Source organism: Pristis pectinata, chromosome 15 (genome assembly GCF_009764475.1).
Source record: "Pristis pectinata isolate sPriPec2 chromosome 15, sPriPec2.1.pri, whole genome shotgun sequence".
Taxonomy (NCBI): Eukaryota; Metazoa; Chordata; class Chondrichthyes; order Rhinopristiformes; family Pristidae; genus Pristis; species Pristis pectinata.
Window position 1 is genome coordinate 21,429,481 of NC_067419.1, and position 19,620 is coordinate 21,449,100.

At 41.2% G+C, this 19,620-nt stretch overlaps 2 protein-coding genes across 2 annotated transcripts; one reads left to right on the forward strand and one right to left on the reverse strand.

Annotated features, from left to right (window-relative positions):
• Window positions 1–365: 365 nt before the first annotated feature.
• On the reverse strand, window positions 366–10,805 carry LOC127578512 (translocator protein-like). Its single transcript, XM_052030646.1, has 4 exons — window positions 10,414–10,805; window positions 5,140–5,327; window positions 2,520–2,658; window positions 366–805 (listed from the first exon to the last, which is right to left on the reverse strand). Exons 2-4 carry the CDS (start codon window positions 5,316–5,318, stop codon window positions 635–637), a joined length of 489 nt encoding a protein of 162 aa, XP_051886606.1. The 5' UTR covers window positions 5,319–5,327; window positions 10,414–10,805; the 3' UTR covers window positions 366–634.
• Window positions 10,806–12,002: 1,197 nt separating this feature from the next.
• mcat (malonyl CoA:ACP acyltransferase (mitochondrial)) lies at window positions 12,003–19,127 on the forward strand. The gene is made up of 4 exons (XM_052030420.1): window positions 12,003–12,515; window positions 14,359–14,446; window positions 15,159–15,376; window positions 18,433–19,127. The coding sequence occupies exons 1-4, from the start codon at window positions 12,087–12,089 to the stop codon at window positions 18,853–18,855; spliced, it is 1,158 nt and encodes a 385-aa protein (XP_051886380.1). The 5' UTR covers window positions 12,003–12,086; the 3' UTR covers window positions 18,856–19,127.
• The last annotated feature ends 493 nt before the right edge of the window (window positions 19,128–19,620 follow it).

A 19,620-nucleotide genomic window follows, 5' to 3' on the forward strand; every position in this document is an offset into this window, starting at 1 on the left:
CATCAAGGCTCTGGTGTTCAGCAGTGATGCTCAGACTGTAGTGAGCAGCAGAAACAGCAACGGGGCTGTGAAGTAGAAATCTGCTGATCTCTCTGGATGACAGTCTTTGAACTCCCACTGTTGCAACTTCGTTAATGCCCTGTCAACAAACTGGCTAACCCTCCTGTCAACTCAATACACAAGTGGTGCAGCCTGAATCTGGGGCAGCAGGGAACCCTTTATGGCTACTCTACTGAGGGAATGATCACCAAAGCAACCTGGCTGTAGTCACCTGGGGAACACCACGTAGAAGCAGTAGGGCAGTCAAAGATTCTTGGAAGACCTTCACTGAGTGTGATTACAATTATATAATGATGTTATTGAGCTGATGTAGAAAATTTTTATTGATATTGAAATGCTTTTTCTGGCTTCCATGACTTGTGCAAAAGAAAACACTGAGATGGGTATTAACAGAAGGATCTCGACATAGAAATTGTAATTATTAGTATTTCAATAAAACACCCAAATCAAGTGAGATGCAAGTATGAACTATGAGCAAGAATATTAAAAACTCTCTACATATGAGAAACAGCAGTACAAAGTTCTTTCTTCCATTTACCAAGCTGAATTCAACATCGCAGAGTAATGAACAACACTAATTTTCCTTGTCCTTGTTGTCTCTCCAGATGCGGTAGTTAAGAGCAGCAGCCAAAGTCAACCAGGCCAAGTAAGGAACCATTAGGCAGGCAGCTGCTTTATTGATGGGATACCAAGCCACAGTTGTAGCTGCTGCTGCCCCATAAACACAAAGCAAATCAACAAAAGCCTGCAACAACAACAAGAAGATGGTCAGTACAAATGGGTGCTCCTGTAATGGTTTGGAGATCAGTGAAACACTTAGAACTTTACATATAGAACTTGGAGGAACTATGGGTCATAGGTCACAAACACCACCAACAAACAGATATTAAATATCCCCAAAAAAAAAGCACTCTCTGAACCAGTCCTAAGATGTCCCAAGTCATCTCAAATCACTTACACGATGGAGGAGATTGATTTTAATATCACTACAAATGGAAGGTTTTGTTTTCTTTCACGTTTCTTTAATAACAGTACTTACTTCACCGCGATACATCAACCAGGTAAAAGTTATCCCACCCCTTCCTGCCAGCACCTAAAGACCTCACAGATCTGAGAAAATTTTCAGGATCTGAGAAAATTTTCAGAAGTCCAACGTATGGGCCGTCAATTATGGTTTTCTTTAGCAAGACTGGTTATTGTGCATGTATATTCACTCTGTTTTTCAAACTGTGACTTTTTGTTTTAAACAGCATGTAAGAAGATTTGTGTATCAGAAACCCATCAATTTTACCTTGTGGGAAACAGAGTTCAAACTCTGAAGAAAACCATTTTGTAAACAGTTTTGTAACATTAGATTGACCCAGGAGCCGAGGAACAAGTCTCAGTTATGTGACGCAGCTTGAACCAGTAACTTGAACCAGTGCCTGTCCACATAGTGTGTGGTTGAAAAGCTGAAGCCCAGTAATGGTGTTGCCTTAAGCTATTAGAATAGGCTACATAACATGGGGCCAGCTGCAACTTCACACCAACAGTTATTCTGTGGATTTCTGTTTGACAGACGAGTTCTGTTACAAATAGTTCTGGAATGCTGGATGGGTTGGAGAAAGAGGGAAAAGAGGCAATGACAATTTGACAAATTTAAGGTTTAAATGTGAAATTTAAGTGAGTGATTATATGGGAATACTTTTTAAAGCTTATATTCAAATTGCCTGCAAAATGAAAACAATGGCAACTTGCAAACTATGCTTAGGGAGATATGGGGAAATGGGGAGGGTGGGATGGAGGGGTTCGGGTGGAGGATGCAAACTCAGCCAGAGCTTCAATGCAAGCTTCTTGGCAAACAAAATATGAGAGATGCAGGTAGGATTTACAGAACAGTAGACCAGCTATAAAGACTGTGACAATTTCATATTTCTGTGGAGTCCACTAAAATCAATAGGGTAGAAGTAAATATTTGACCAGGTTTGCCCTCTGTGTCCTTGTCTACGAGTTGGAAAACAGAACAAGGTTGGGTTTCACCATGAAGCTCCCTGCAGTCAAGTATCACACCAACATTCCCTACCAAAGCTCTGCAATTAACAAAGATCATTTAAATAAGGTAGTTGAGTGTAGACAACACTCCGGTACAAAGTCTATACTTCAAGTGGGTAAGAGAACCCTCAGGGGAAGTACAGGCAACCCGAGCATTGGGGGGGGGGGGGGGGGAAGGGGTTGCATTCCTAGAAAACAGTTCATATTGTGATTTTCTGTAACGTGAAGCCATGTCATCTGTGCATGCATCAAGAAACACGAGTTGAAAAAAAATTTTTCTATTTGTTTACTTTTTTTCCCCAAATTCTGAGAGTGAATGTTATTCTATATCTTATTTTTGGGTAGTCATTTGTGGATTCTGTAAGGATGAATTTCTGTCACCTGAATATAAAAAAACTCTTTCCTCTTAATAGTATTTATATACATACCAGTCCGATTCTGTGTGCCTTAAAGAAAATTGGACTCCATGCCCAGTTGAAAAGAAGTTGGGTTCCATACAAACCAAGTGGAACCAAAGCCTCATCAGTGAATCCACCCAGTTCTTTCCACACCAGATAAGAGCCATACCTGAATACGGAATACAGTGGAGTTAGCACAATAATTACTGACTGTATGTAACAATCATAAGCGTGAATATTTTTCAACAAGGCCTGCACTCTGAGAATATGGGAAAGTACAAGAGAACGAGAGAGAATAGCATTTACCGTCATTAAACATGTAGTGATTACACAATAAGTTACTATGATTAATTATTACTATGAAAAATATTCTGGAATTTAATAACCAGGGCTAAAGTATATATTTACAGAGCCTGTAGCTTTTTAGTCACTGCAAATTTAAGAGATTCAGTAAAATAATTTCAGGAGAATTATTTGGAAATTTTAGTTAGCACAAGACATTAAATTACTTTTTCTAATTTTCAGGGTATCTGTCCAGCATTAAAATCCAAAGTGAAAGTATGTTTCAAGTACATTATTGTACAATTTCTTTTATGGATCTTTTTCTCTTGCAAGGAAAAGGACAGGCATTTCTTTGCTTCCCCTTTCTAATTAATATCTCCTTTGTCTGATTTGGCTGCAGCCCCTTATGTAATGTAGCCAGCAATTAAATTTGTGAAGCAAATTAGCTTGGCCACTTTATATTTCACCATCTACAGACATCAGAAATCATGTTTCCTAAAAACTCCATCTAACGCCCTGCTGAGAAGTGATGAGTAACGCCCATAATCAGAAAACAATCCAGGATCAGAAATTGTCACAAATAAAAAGGTGTTTATGGTCTGTCACATGGAAGAACCTTGCATATAATAGGGGTGTTTGATGTTCTCAGAACATCCCAAAGTGTCTCAGATCCAATGAGGTACCTAAGTGTGGGCACCTTTGTTTTCCTGGAAGATTTTAATATTCCCATTGTTTTAAAATCCCTCTGACCTCGCCTCATCCAATCTTTCTAAGCTCATGCAGCCTTAGAGATCCCTTATGTCCTTCAGTTCTGGGTTTCTGCACATTTCTGATTTTAGTTGATTTATCATTGTCTTTTAGTTCCTGAAATAAAAGCAGAAAATGCTGGAAACACTCAGCAATTCACTTGGGTCTCTCAATGGTGGGAAGGGACATGGTGTAAAATTAGGTGTTGCATCTTCTGTGGTTGTGTGAGAGTGGGTGGTGAAGATGGAAGAGTGGACGAGGGACATGCAAAGGGAATGCTGAAGGGGGAGGGGAATGTGTCTAGAGGTAGCATTTCATTGAAGATAGAAGAAATTACAGAGGATGAATCATTGAATGCAGAGGCCAGTGGGATGGAAAATGAGGATCAGTGGAATGCTATGCTTGCTCTGCCTGGTAGGAGAGAGAGTGAGAGTAGAGGTCTGGAAAATAGATGAGATGTGGTCAAGGGTTCCGGCAACTGTGGTAGAGGGGAAGACATGGTTCAGGAAGGAAGACACCTCAGAGGTACCAATGTGGAAAGTTTCATCATCCAAGCAGATAGATGGAGATGGGGAACTGGGAGAATGGAATGAAATCCTTCCAAGTGACAGCATGGGCTGAAATAGGTTTAGAAGTCAAGTGCTTGTAATGGATGTTTCTTGCTAACCCATCTCGAGATCCATTTCCAGCATTTTCTGTTTTATATTCGATTTTTAGTATCTGCAGTTTTTTTGATTTACAAGCTTTTGAATTTTGATTGCCATTTCGTAAAACAGGCCATCCCACAAACAGCAATCTGTTTTAAAGTGCTGGTTGAGGGATAAATCGGTAACAGAAGACTGAAGCTCCACCATCGTTTCACTTTTCTTCAAAATTGTCTTTTAAAACCTGAATTGGGAAGACCCAATGTAACTGCATACAAAACAAATAACAATTTCAACAGTCTAACATTCCCTCAGTCCTGCACTAATATTGCAGCCTGTATATTGGGTTCAACCATTACATCAAAGATCTCAGCAGATCACTTTCTGACCTGGAGTTCAGCCTAAGGCTGACGGCAAGAGTTGATTCAACAAATCAACCAGTCAGTAATTAGGACTGGGATGGAATGAAAATGAAGTTTGAACTAATTGAAAACAAAATATATAACAAATTGTGGCCATAGCAAATCAAGTACACAACCTGGTATGTCTGAGTTTGAGCTGCTATTTAAAGTCAGTGTGGGCCGAAGGTTTCCTCCATAGGCACAATCCCGACGTTGCTCCTGAACTTAACATCCTTATCATCCAGTATATCAGCTTATTTCAATAGGTCTCCTATTAAAGCAGGGAAAATCAGCACCAAACCACACCAGAAGGTGTTGTAGGAAAATCAATTATTGAATTCCTTGAGAACTGGAAAAGAATGCAATAGTGCTGCTGCAAGGAAGAATTTACAGGCCAATGTATTTCTTCTTTAACTATTAGCATTTAAGTTTCAGGTACTTAATTTTCATTCACAAGCAACAAACACTGCATATTTAGGAACCCTCAACTAAGGAAACACATCAATTAATGTGACTTGGGTTGTAAAAATATATTAAAGGAAACAAAATAGGGTGCAAGATTGAACCATTACGTACCCCATGCCTGTGTATAATGTTACCCACATAGGGCCAAACACCCAGTTAGGTGGACACCAAGATGGCTTTTTGAGGCCTGCATACCAGCCAGTAATTTCTTCCTGATATGAGCGATCAATAATTGCTGCAGTGTGAGGTAATATAGTGAAACCAAAAGCATGTACCCAAGTTGATGGCATCCTGGAGATCTGAAAGAGACAGAAATATTCAACCATCAAAGTCTTCAAGAGAAGTTCAAATCTTAGAATAAATTCAACATTTCTAAGAACAGAATATATATACAGGTAATGTCCTTAGCAGATAGTCCAAAACAAGAACCAGATTAAATACAGGTTTAACCAACATTAATTCACTTAAACTATTTCAAGGATTGTTGGTTTATCCTTTCTCCTTATCTTTCCGACTGGGATATTTTAAGTGAAGAATCTGAATTCAAGATTTCCAATGAATACTCATCCAAAGGCTATCTGCAAAGGGCTCAGCACTTTGTGAATACATTTTGAAACAATGTTGCACTCTAACATTATTGATAAGAATATGGCAATTTCTACTTAGTATCAACAAGTTGGCTGAAAATCTTTGTGTGAACAGAAAATTCTCTTCTAGGGACATTTAAAAGAATGTGAAAAAGATGCATTTTCCATTGATACTAAAATATTAATGAACTGGCCTTAGTAACAACATCAGTTCAGTAAATCTATCACAAATGTACTTATGGTACGTTTCTACAGTGACTATCCTTCAAAAATAAAACATTTATCTGGCTGGAAACCACTTTCAGGTATCTGAAACAGAACAGTACAGCACAGAAACAGGCCCTTCGGCCCACGATGTTGTACCAAACTAATTAAGCTAATACACCCAATTCCTTCTGCCTGCACATGGTCCATATCCCTCCATTCTCTGCACATTCATGTGCCTATCTAAGAGTCTCTTAAACGCCTCTTTTGTATCTGCCTCCACCACCACCCCTGGCAGGACATTCCTGGCACCCACCACTGTCAGTGTAAGAAACACCCGTTGTGCACACCTCCTTAGAAACTTTGCCCCTTTCAACTTAAATGCATGCCCTCTGGTATTAGACATTTCAACCCTGAGAAAAATATACCAGCTGTCTATCTATGCCTCTCATAATTTTGTAAAGTGATATCAGGTCTCTTCTCAGCTTCCACCACTCCAGAGAAAACAACCCTAGATTGTCCAACCTCTCCTTACAGCACATGTCCTCTAATCCAGGCAGCATCCTGGTAAACCTCTTCTGCACCCCTCCGAGGCCTCCACCGGGAGAGTAAAAGTTGCTATGTGACATTTAAAAAAAATCCATGACCATTATCCAAGTAAGTGAAGAACTGCAAAGGGCCCACACCAATAATCAAACGTCCTATTGATATGGCTCAGTTCTAAGGGCATTGACTGTGCAAATGAGGAAGACACTAACTTCAATCTCTGTTCTGTGTTCAGTTGGTTTTCTCAAAAATGGCAACTCAGGGGCTCAGGCCTGCTTTTCTCCATGGATGCTGTCTGGCCTGCTGAGTTCCTCCAGCAACATAGTGATTTTCATCCAGATTCCAGCATCTGCAGTCCTTTGTGTCTCAGGTGCTATAGTTGGGCTTATCTGAGGAGTTGGGAAAAGAAACCACAGGTTTCCCCAATAACCTGGGCTGAGTTTTTCACTTTTTAGCTTAAGATGATATCTCACTGCTTACGATGCCCCACGGAAAATTAAATTCTGTAGTTGTCCCAGATCAAAAACCGACAACTCAGTGTCCAGGCTCATGTAAAATACTGAAGGCAGGTCACTTCCATTTAGCTGGAGAAATAACACTAACATATAATCAAAAATCACCTTTAAATAAATAAAAATGTCAAAGTTATCTTAACTACTTATCATTCAGTCAAATAAATTTCCAAACTAAAGAAAGATTGGGAGGATCAGCTAAAAGTTTGATTAGGTAAATGTTTAAGGGTGGGTGAAGGAAGAGGGAAGTGGAGAGGCCAAGGGCTGGACCTGCTCAGGGAGATCCCCCTAACATTATGCAGAAACAGGCCACAGGGGCTGAGATAAGTCTACTTATGCAGGAGTGGACTTTGGATGGTACAGACCACTCCATTGCATACAATCATCTCCGCAGAGGCAATTGGATGTGCATTTTAGGCTTGAGAGATTTAATGAAGGATTTCCAAAAGCACTGGGCTTGTGTGGCTGAAGGCAGGACTGCTGTGATTCACTCTGGCCTCTGAGGCAAGTTTCAACTAGTCACAGATGCTGCTCAATCTCTGGACAGATAGTGGGTCCAATCAGAAATTGCTGCCTCATCCATGAATAGGCTTTCAACGAGGCCCTTCATCAACTGGGATCACAGCCTTCATGAGAAAAGACTTTATGCAACATAGAAAGATAAAGGAGAGAACAGCCATTCCTCACTTCAGAGAAACAAAGGACAGCAGATGCTGGAATATCTAGATGAAAAACACAATGATGCTGGAGGAACTCAGCAGGCCAGGCAGCATCCATGGAGAAAAGCAGGCGGTCAACATTTCAGGACCCAAAACGTTGACCACCTGCTTTTCTCCGTGGATGCTGCCTGGCCTGCTGAGTTCCTCCAGCATCATTGTGTTTTTCATCCCTCACTTCAGATTTAATCAGGAAGCTTTCCATTTCCCACCCATTAACTGGGACTGTACCATCAAACTGCAGACTCCCCCCCAAATTCCATACTAGAGAGCACGTTCATCACGTACATGAGACAATCTGCCAATGGCCTTGTCCTGGTCCTAGCTGACAGAGTCAGTGTCCTACTCCCTACTACCCTATTATCTCTATTGCCCATCTCCCATCCTGTACATAGGTGATCATATCCTGACTAGAGCAAGAGGTCTTCCTGCCAGGTATATTGCATCTGGTTCAGGTGGATCACCTGCCCCAGAGCATATTTGTCTCATTTGGTGATGATCTTGGACAGAATCTTGATCCATATTAAGTCATGAATTTTGTTGTCAAATTGCGATTTCCTCCCTCTGTCCCTATTGCTCATAGGTGAGGATGTGGATTCACTTCCTCATGGATTCTGGCAGGCTGCCAACTAACAGCATAGCACTGTACACCTCCAGCAGGTCTGGGCCTATCCAGTGTTGCAGAGCTAAGAACAACTCAACCGGCAAGCCTTTGTTTCCAGGAGTTTTACTTCTCCCACAGGGACCAGCCCCACCCATTCAATGGTCGATCCACATTCTGCCAGTGGCTGTCATCTAAAACCCTCAAAATAGAGACCTGGAGTTTTGGGAGAATGTGCTGTGTTTCCTATATAGAGCACAAGAACATTTCACCTGGCTTCACGGAGTGAGCTTTGGATCGGCAGATGGTCTCAGTGGAGTCCAAGGTGAAAAGTGATTTACTGGCTTTTTACCTCTTGGATCTCCTCTTTGACATTCAACAGCAGCAAGAATAAAGGCTGCATTATTTTTTTTGACGGTTAGTTTCCTCGTTTTCTGAGCACCTTCGAGGATAAACAAAAAACCTTCTTGCCTTTTTTCCTTGTTTGCTTCCCACCAGTGCATCAGGGAATCAAAGAGGGAACTCACCTGAGTATTTACCTAATCCCTCTAAAATTCAGTCCAGTCTGCTGGATCATTCAGCCAGGCATTGCAAGTTTGGATAGTTGGTACAACACAATTCAGAAATGGTACATTCTGCAGCCACAGTACACCAATGATGGAAAGAGGGAATATTTAAAATGGTGGATAGCCACTTACATGTTGGATAACATGCATCTCATGCTATTGTGACTGGTAGATCAGAAGTCAGGTGGCAAATCACAATTACCATAGAACATCCAATCTTGTGAGCATGTTATTTATGTGACAGATTCAGATACACTTCTGGTTATTACAGCCCTTTCCAAAATATTGATTATGGAGGATCCCGAAAGGATGATGGCATCAAGGGAAGGGAGTTAGGAACTCTCTTGATGGAGATGGACATTGCTTGGCTCTTCTGTGGTGTGAATGTTTTCTGACACCATCAGCACATGCCTGAATATTGACCATTTTATTTCAATCAGGATACTGAAAATGGAACTGAACACTGCAATCGTCCAAGAACATCCCTGTTTATAACTTAATGATCAAAAATAAAGTCATTAATAAGCAGCTGGACCAGAATATCGCTCAGGAAGTCCTAAAATGAGCCTTAGACGTCAGATGATTGCCCTCCAACAACCATAACCTTTATATCAGGTATGACTTCAGCCTCTGGTGAATTTCCTTCTGGACACCACTGACCAATTTTACCAGGACTTCTCAATGAATTCAGTCAAATGCCTCCAAAATTCAGCTTCTTTTGCCTGTGTTTGTACTAAAGTGTAATGATATCACATGGAGCAAATTAAACTGGAATGAAGACTGGCTTCTGAGTTGGTGCAGATTTTAGGAGGTGGCCAAGATTCATTTCAGCGGAAGATAGTAGCAAAGCTTTCAGGGTCCTCATGCCCCACCATTAACGAGCCACAAAATTATTACACAAGTGGCTGCCCTTTGGACTATCGAGTCCGTGCGGATTGCAATCGATCCCACTCCCCGCTATTTCCCCCATTATCCTGCAATTTATTTTAATCTTCAAATATTTAGCCAATTTTCTTTGAAAGACGCACTTGAATCTACATCCTCCGCACTTTAGGCAATACGTTTCAGAACGTGAAAATAAAAAACATTGCAGATGCTGGCAATCTTAAGACAGTAAATGCTTGAAAACATTCAGCAGGTCAGACAGCATCTGTGGAAAGAGAAACAGAGTTCACATTTCGGCTCCAAGAACCATCACGAAGCGTTAACTCGTTTCTCGTTGCCTCACGTGAGAGTATTCCCAGCATTTCCTGGTCTTTTGTGTGCGTGGGTTCCAGATCATATCTACTTACTGCCTATAAATGATTTTCTTTGTTCAACTTGGTCAAACACTATTTTCCATTCACAACGCGCTGTATTTTGTTCGCTCACCCGTACTTTCATAGTACCTATCAAATTTGTCCAGCACTAATGTCATGTTAACTTCGCTGTAGTTGTGCGTTTCGCCCTTCTCTACTTTGAACAATTATGTAACTTTTCACAATTATGTAACTTTTCCAAACCTCCATCCAGTACAGAAGACTGAAGCCAGGTTCCACCCTTATTCCCCTTAACAACAGGACCCGTGTTTGTTAGAATTGAGTACAACCAGTGCATAAAGAACAGAGGAAAGTTCAGTGCCCGTGCTCTTACAAAAGAAACAGTAATTCCTACCTAGCAGCTGGTTTGATGTAATTTTCCCAAGTTTCCAGCTCCGCTCCTTCGCAGTGATTTCCAACCTGTCACTCAGCCCGAGCTCCGCCCCGGCCTTGCCGTCACTCATCGCAAGTGCACCGCCCATTCCCTCCACGTCTCAGCCCGACTGCCACCGCAATCCACACGGCTCTGCCCTGGCGCTCGCTGTCAGTCATCACAGGCCGGCCCCATCCTCTGCTGTCACACTGAATCAACCGGTGCGTTGAGTTCATAGTCCCGCCAAGTGAGAAAAAAACTGCTAGAAATACTCAACAGGTCAGGCAGCATCGATGCACAGAGACAAGAGTTAACGTTTCATCTTGCTGACCTCTCCTCGCTGTCATTCATCAATATTACAACCTATTTGCTGGTTCGGATAGAGTGGTTTCCAGGGCCCATGTCTCCTGGAAGTGACGACTCCGAGCGTAGCTACTAATACCGTCCTCGGTGACTGTTTTCAGGAGGAAAGCTGAACACGGCTGTAGTAAACGCTGCATCCTCGTGTTTCTCCTGTTGAGACTTGGCTGAAAATTTTAAAAGGAATGGCTGGTTAACAGCCATAAAACACAAAACGGGAACGTATAGCAAGTTGATCAACATCTTAAAAGATAAAAAGCCTGTTAGCGTTTAGATGGAGTCTCTAAATTATAATACGTGTTCTTCTAAGTGGCTAAGAAAAACACTTATTCCTGTAAATGGTTTACACAAACACGTTTATATTTTTAATTATATACATTATTCCTCTTTATTGTAAATTTGTTGTGATAATTAGCTGTTAATATTCATTCCCCAAAGCCGGTCGGTTCGAGCCCCTTTACATTCAGCCATGTCGTGAATTTAAAAACCCCTTACAGGCCATGAAGATCATTCTTGGTAGTTAACGAAACGTACACGTTTCGAAAGGTTTTCAGCACTCAAACCAATTAATGAGTGAACTAGTTGAATCTTCCTTATGCGGTTAAATGAGTACATTAATGTTGCTCAATTTGCAATAGTGGGATTATGATTGGTAACTGACATCATTCCTACATCAATTCAATACTAACCCCATACCTAAAAGCAATCGTTGTTTTACAAAATATTTGAAGACGAATTCCAAACATCCAGGACGGAGGTGAAAAGGTCCTCGATCAAAAATGTTATAATTAATATTAATGACTTGGGTTGAGTAAATTAAATCAATTTAGTCAAATTCACAATTATCGCCCAGCTGGGAAGTGCCGTTGGAGCAACTTAACTAACAAAAATATTTCACGATAGAAGGGAAAATGTCAAGTGTTATTAAATAAGGACTAGTATAAAATAAACTATTCATCGAGAAAAGCACACGAATTATGACAAAATAATTTAAAGTTGGAAGAGGTCCGGGGTTTCAGCCGACCTGCTTTCTGCCTAAAGTATGGATAATTTGTTGCGAAGGGCCAATGTACCAGTTCTAAGTGTTTAAAACTAAAATAGAAAACGTTGGAAATGCCCAGCAGATCAAGCGCCCATTTCCAGCTTCTGCAGTTGGTGTTTACAAGACTGCTTCAGGGGTGGGAACGAAGCTGCAGCGACCTTGCTTTGCCTGCACCCATTAACGTGCTGCTCAGTGCGGAGGTCGGAGGTTGGCCGTGTGCAGCGGCTCGGATCCGCAGCCAGCGCTGCCGAGCATGAGGTTCAGTGCATGGCGCTGCGTGGGGAGGCAGCGGCTGCAGTCGTCGGCCGGGAGTGGCCACAGGCAGCTGTCGGCCTCCTCCCCCTGGCAGTGCCCCGATCTCCCTCCCCCCGACATCCCGGAGCTGTTGGCGCCGGACGGCCAGAGCCGGGCCGGCCGTCCTGACAAGCGCCGTCCTCGCCAAAGCTCGCTGCTGCTCTTCCCCGGCCAGGGCAGCCAGTTCGTGGGAATGGCCGAAGGTCTGGAGAGGTACCATAGCGTCAGGCAGATGTTCGAGGCCGCCCACAAGATCTTGGGCTACGACCTGCTCTCCTTGTGTGTGAACGGGCCGCAGGAAGAGTTAAATAAAACGGTTCACTGTCAGCCCGCCGTCTTTGTCACGTCCTTGGCGGCGGTGGAAAGACTCAATTCTGAAAACCCTGAAGTAAGGACCGCCTGTGCTTTAAACTCTGCATGTTTTTCCCCATGAACTGCATTTTTTGCATTTTATTTCAAGAACACAAGCAGTACTGGCGGGACAACCGCATGTTTCCCCTCATTTATAAATCAGTGCCATGTGACTGGTGATTCTCACACAGCACTTCAGCTCCAGGGATGCTCGGACCTTTGAACGTGGAGAGCTTGCTTAACCCGCTACCTTCTGGGATCTATGGACGCACATTCCAAGATCCCTGCACTGTTTAGTTCCTGCCATTTATCGTGCATTCCCTTGCAGTCTTTTACCTCCAAATGTATTAAGTCACACTTTGCCAGTTTGAATTCCATTTGTCACTTCTGAGTTGTGTCCAAAGTTTGTCTCTGCCAGGTTTTGTAACTTCAGAGGGAATGCTGCCTGTTCCTGAGACCTTGTTTTTTTTTGGTTGATGTATGGTCTTGGTAACCAAAGAAGTAAGAGCAGGCCATCTGGTCCCTCATGCCTGCAGTGCAATTCAATAAAATCATGGCTTTTTACTTTTTTCCAGCATTGACCCCATATCTCTTGATGCCCAAAAATCCATCGGCCTCTGTCTTGAATATACTCAGTCACTGAACTTTGATTCTTTTGAGAAAGAATTTCAAGGGAGATTCTACCTTCTCGGTGAAGAGATTTCTTCTTATCTCACTTCTGAATGGCCCGTTAAGTCCTACAAAAGTTTTGTATATTTCAACAGGATCACCTCTCATTATTATTAACTGAAGAGAGTATAGGCTTGCCTGCTTTGTCTCTTTTCATAGGACAAGCTCCCTCCACTCCAGGAATCAATCTGCTAAACCTTTGTTGCACTCCCTCCACTGATGATGTATCCTGCCCTGGGTAGGGAGACCAAATCTGCAAACTGTATTCCAGATGCAGCCTTGCCGATGTCCAATATAATTCTAAATATAATTCTAAAACATCTTTTCCCTTGCATTCAAATCCTCCTGTAATAAAGGCTAACATATTGCCTGCTGTAACCTGCATGTTAACTTTCAGTGATTGCCTCAACACCAATACCTTTCACTCACTCATCATTTAAAACACACTGTGTCATTCTGTTTTCTAAAATGGATAACGTCACATTTTCCGTGTGATTCCCTCTTCATCTCCTTGCCCATTCACTTTGCCTGTCCATTTCCCCTTGAAGCCAGTCTGCATCTTTCTCACAAGCCACACTGCTACCCAGCTTTGTACCATTAGCAAACTTGAATATATTACATTTGGTCTTATTGTTACAGATGGTTAATAGTTGGAGCCTCAGCATGAATCTCTGTGGCAGCCGAATTGTCACAGCCTCCCAACCTGAAAATGATCTGCTTATTCCTACCCTCTCTGTCTATAGATCTGTTCTTTGTGCACAAGCCAAGATTGTGTACGCCACTCAGACCGTTTGTGAAAGGTAACACAGCAACCCTGATCCTGCCCAATCAATGGCAGAAGGATTCTTGTCAGCAAGGATTACCATCAGACATTCAGGAATATGAAGTCGAGCTAACTATTTCTCCTTTCTTAGCCTGTGTCATTATTGGCAATTGTAATATTCCTGTTCCAGCATCTGCTGATGGAGCAAATGACTGGGAATTAAATGTGAATCCATCTTGATCTGTTTAGGCTAGTACCAAATGAATAATGCCATTAGATTGATGAACAAATTATATTGAAGATGTAGATAGGGAGCTCTTTTTTTAAATTTGAAATGGAGTTGGCATTGCTTTTTGGACCCAAGAATATGTAACTGTTTTACTCTGGCTGCACCCTCCATTGTGGAATAGTGTTTTTGATGTAGCTATCTTTCTTTCTGCATTTTTAGGCGGTAGAGAGGTGTGTTGGAGCTGCAGGATTCAGTGTGGGAGAGTTTGCTGCGCTGGTGTTTGCAGGGGCATTGGACTTTGCTGAAGGTGAGGCTGAGAAAGATTGACTCAAAACAATTGATGATCAACAAATGAGTTTCCAGTTGTAGACTCCTACATTGATAAGAAAATTAATATTGAGAAGTGATTGAAGATGAAATGATATAGAGTCACAGATTCACACAGTACAGAAACAGGCTGCAGGATTTTGGATGACCTCAGGTTTGTGGGAACATGAGGACATCTCTTCATCGTATGTAATAAAGCCATTATGTCGCTGTGATCACTTTCTTCAATTTGAGTAATTTCTTTATTGCCACAACTCAATATCTGCTTTTCTGTTTTTCACCCACTTCCAATAATTTTACTGTCTCAATATTCATCTTCTCTGGTGAATGAGTTGATGAATTTAATACCTTGTATCCTCAACCTCATAAAAGCTCTTCTTGTGTTTTGACTTTTTATATTAGTGTGTTGATGGAGCATTTAATATCTTGTAATCTTACAAACCCTTTAACAGTTTACAACATCAGTACATTCTTTGTTTATCTTGTCTTTACATCACTTTTAAGAAGATTATTGTAAGCATCAATCCTTTTCTGCATTTCAGGAAGCATTTAGATCCAAACAACATTACTCCGCACTATGTTAAAGATTGATTAACTAACTGTGTTGTTAAAGGCAGCCAGTTGTTGCCTTGAAATGAAGCTGAATGTTTAGAAATGGACACTGTGTTCATTAGTGTTGTTTTCCATCTTAGCTCTCTATGCAGTGAAGATACGGGCAGAGGCCATGCAGGAGGCATCAGACTCCATTCCCAGTGGTATGTTGTCTGTTGTGGGACGAGCAGAAGCAAGGTATAACTTTGCCTGCCTGGAAGCTCGAGAACATTGCAAGTCTTTGGGACTGGACAACCCTGTGTGTGAAGTGGCTAGCTACCTCTTTCCCAATGGACGTGTGCTTGCAGGACACTTACAGGTGAGCACAGATATCTTTCTCAGAAGCTGAAGGAAGGTGTATCCAATATCATTTGAAAATAATTCAACATAATGATTGAAGACCTAAATGGACCTTTATCACAAAATTTCAGAGTAGATTTAAATTCAAGCAATGAGATGGCAACATTAAATTTCAGGATCTTGTTTGATCTAAGAAAGCAGCACATTTTGTGTCCAGAAAATGTTATAACTTGTTTAACATATTCTGTGACTGGAACACTTATGGAAATGTGTTTTACATTTTACAACTCATTTTCTTTATAAAATAATGTAGGGTGATTCTAAGTCACAGGGATTGTAGAGAAGCAATAGTACTTACAGGGCAAATATTAAAAGGAATGTCAAAAAAAGTTCAAACTATGTGGCACTACAGAAAAGAGTTGTAAGGTTAAAATTTAATATTTGTACAAAATTACAATTCTGAATGCAGAATCAGTAAGGCTTGGTCAGTAATCTGAATTTGAAAATAATTTTCACAATGCCCATGCCCCAGCCTAGCTCTCTAAATGTCCACTGTGCTGATCTTGGTCAAGGTGGTTCAGTCCTTTGGTTGTCACTCACTGGCACTCTCAGTAATATTGATTAATTACTGTACTTCAATGGGTGCAGAAGCAGGCTACTCTGCCTGCCAAGGAGACTGGTATTATTAAACTGGCAGTTAGCAGAGGGATAGTGGAAGAGGCTTGCTGCTTGATTTGATCAATGAGGCCTCTCCATGGATGTGGGAACAGAATGATCTCATAACTTCAAAGAAATATAAAATGGATTTAGGCATGAAGCATACCTGCCTTGGAAATGGATCTTGTAATGCTACATTTTTATGGAATATGTGATACAGTTTCAATGAGAAATAATTTAGAAAGAAAAAAATGGGACATGAAGTTGCACAAAGTTTGCAATCTTTTTCATTCCTTCTTGGATCTACAGATGCACGGAGGAGCCCCACAGTGCCCAGTGGCATCGCTCTTCGACCCTCCTGGGCATTTCATCCACACACCCATTGCCAGTGGACAGTTTGGTTACTTGTGCCTTCTCAATTCTTGTAGGGACTTTTTCTGTGTTAATTAAAGGGGAATTGTTTAAGCAGTCCTCACCATGTGGAATTTGGTACTGGGAGCCAGCCTGTGGAAGGTCTCTTTCATATAAATTCTTACTCGACTGTCCTTCAGGTGAGGCAGTCTTCATCTTATGACCTTACCAGTTCACAATTCTTGCCTGGCAGCCCTTCATTCCCGCAGCTATGAGGTGTGAACTATGAAGGGCTATCAGAGTGCAAGAGTTATTGATTAGTGCATGATACTTTGAGCCTCTGATGTTACTGGGTTTTCGAACAAAATGTATGCTGGCCCACAATGCACTGACCTCCCTTTTCCATCGCTTCATAAACTAAAATCATAGATCTCCATCCTAATAAAATATTGCCATCTAATGGGGATGAATATGTATTGCATCAAGGAAACACTATTAGAAATAAAGAAGGGTTCAGCAATGTTTTGCTATTGCTAAGCAAAAGATGACTTGCTCCCTCTCTAGTTCCGAGGAGTGGATGATGCCTGTGTGTGAATTCTGTGAATGGGATGAAGATAGTGAGCTTCTGGGATTCTGGTGCATTGGCAAGGAAATGCATATGTGTGCACGCAAAACACATACACATACATACACAGATGCGTCTAGGCACAAATAGACTACACAGAAAGGAAGAAGAAGACCTGTGTCCAAAAGGGAAATGCAATTGGACAGACTCTGATACTCCAAGCACCAGGCCTATTACTATTTCAGGTTAAGTGATGACAGTGTGGATCTGTGTCATGATATTGAGTGTACCCATTCTAGAGTCGTAAACATAAGTCAAGACCTTAAGTCTTATCAGTTATAAGTGCCTACTAGTACCCTTTTCTGTCAATAATCACTATTTTGAGCAGCGGGTCCTCCCACCCAACTAAAGAGGAAATACATCCAACTAACAAAGCAGATTAAACACAGTTATTTGATTTTAAATGGAGCACATTTTATTTTGAGGAGTAAATTCTAACAGAGATTATAATTCTACAAAGGATTTCCAAAACACAGGTACAATTCTTACAAACTAGAAAAACATACCAATCAGTTGCAAAAAGAAGGCTCTGGGATGAGAACCTTTCTCAGGTTGAGGCTGAGGAGTGAATCCTATGTCTTCATCTCTGTAACTCCTCCCCACCCTTACTGCCTTCTAATATTTATATCATTTTTTAACCAATCATCTATTTAACCAAACATCTGCAAGCAATGTTGTTTCTCCTGATTAGGTAAAGAGGATGAGCAAAGAGTATTAGTTAGGAATTTAAACAATTTAACAATAAACATCTTGAATCTCAAACCGTTTCTTCTGCTATGCTAAAAAGCTGAGGTTAGCAATAAGCATCCTGGGCCTGGACAGTGAATATCCATCATATCTGTAGTTTGACTTTTATACATTTTACACCGCAGCTTATAGAAGGAAGACTATATTAATTGTCTCTTTTCAAATGTAGATAATCTGTCCTTAATTTTACCAAAATGTCTAGTTTGCTTCAGAGTTCTGTTTCATTTACCTTTTCAGCTGCTGCTCCTCATTTAAATGTTCAGTTTCACTTAGTTTTATGTAATTTCTAAAGTTTATCAGAGGCATCGTGAATGTCAAAGTTCAGTAGAGCCAGCAGGTGCCAGCTTCCAGCTCTGACCTGCATTGAGTTAGCTGATTGGATATGAGAGAGGTAGAGCACCTGTGCCTTCTGTGTCTGATGGCGTCCAGCGATTCCCAGTGGGAAAAGTGCAAGTGAACACTTGGAAGGAGAAAAAAAAACTGGATTCAGCTGACCGCTATGGTTATTTTCAAGTTTCATGCAGTGTCTGTACTAGTTTGAGGGGAGTCTGTAGATGATGCCATTGACAGTAGATTTTGCTTAAAAATGTCCTAATCCAAGTGTATGCGGCTGTTTAAAGTATTAATGGTGAGCATATTCTGGTTGAAGCCCCCTACAGTGTTGAGACTCTAAAAATATTTCATTCTCTCCACAGGCTCTTGAATTTTTGCAGAAAAATTCCCGAAAGTTTCACTTCTCCCGCACTAAATTGCTGCCGGTCAGTGGTGCCTTCCATACACGTCTTATGGCGTCGGCAACTCAGCCGCTCCAGGAGGTCCTGAAGGGAATCAGTGTGGAGAAACCCCTGATATCTGTCTATTCCAATGTGGATGCCAAAAAGTACATGCACAGTAAACACATCCAACAACAACTGGTGAAACAGCTGGTTTCACCTGTGAAATGGGAACAGACCTTGCATGCCATGTATGAGCGGGAACAGGGCACTGATTTTCCGGACACGTTTGAGGTTGGTCCAGGGAATCAGCTTGGTGCCATGTTGAAAAACTGCAACCTGAAGGCATGGCGATTCTACAAACATATAGATGTGAAAATAAAGGATCTAGATGAAGAAGAATGATTTTTTTTGATGTTCCTGTGCAGAGAGACTGTTGAAAGAACTACTTGGGTCTGTTCATTATCACCATTTTTGCCAGGTCTGTTTATAGTGCCATCAGGAAAGAAGAAACTTATATAACTTGTGGAAATTCTTCATGCACTTTTATTAAAATCAACATTTAGAGTACCTATTGCTGATTTTTGAGTTGTGAACTGTCAGCCTTTTAATGAAGAGGACTGGCAGAACGTAACATCTCCCACTGGTCCAAATAAAAAGCAAGAAAATACCAAGTAGATACTCTCTCGTTTGGGGACATTTGCTTTTTATATGCAGATTGCACAGTTATGTTTCTTTAATCATAAAAGTAATAATGTTTTGATGTTACATTCAAAATTATTTTCTTTGTTGGAAAATAATTGCTGATACAATCCTTACCAGGTTAAAAAACTTCTGATCTTTCCACAAAGTGTGCTGTTTACAGAGAGATTTGGTTTTGTTGTAAGAGAATACAATTTAATATTTGAATTGGCAGAGTTTGCATTTACCCCAGTTTCAGGTTCACAACGAAAGAAAACTAACATATCTGCCATCACTCAAATCTGTACTGTTGGTTGTAGTGCGTTTGAGAATGTATGGTCAGGGTTATAGATTGCATCTCATAAGCAGTACTGATTGGTGGTTTACACATGCTGTGCAATTCACATTCCCCATCATGCCCAGAGTAAAAGATTTGTTCCACAATAATGAATGGAAACAGCAAGTCCATGTATTGCAAGAGTGTGCAGC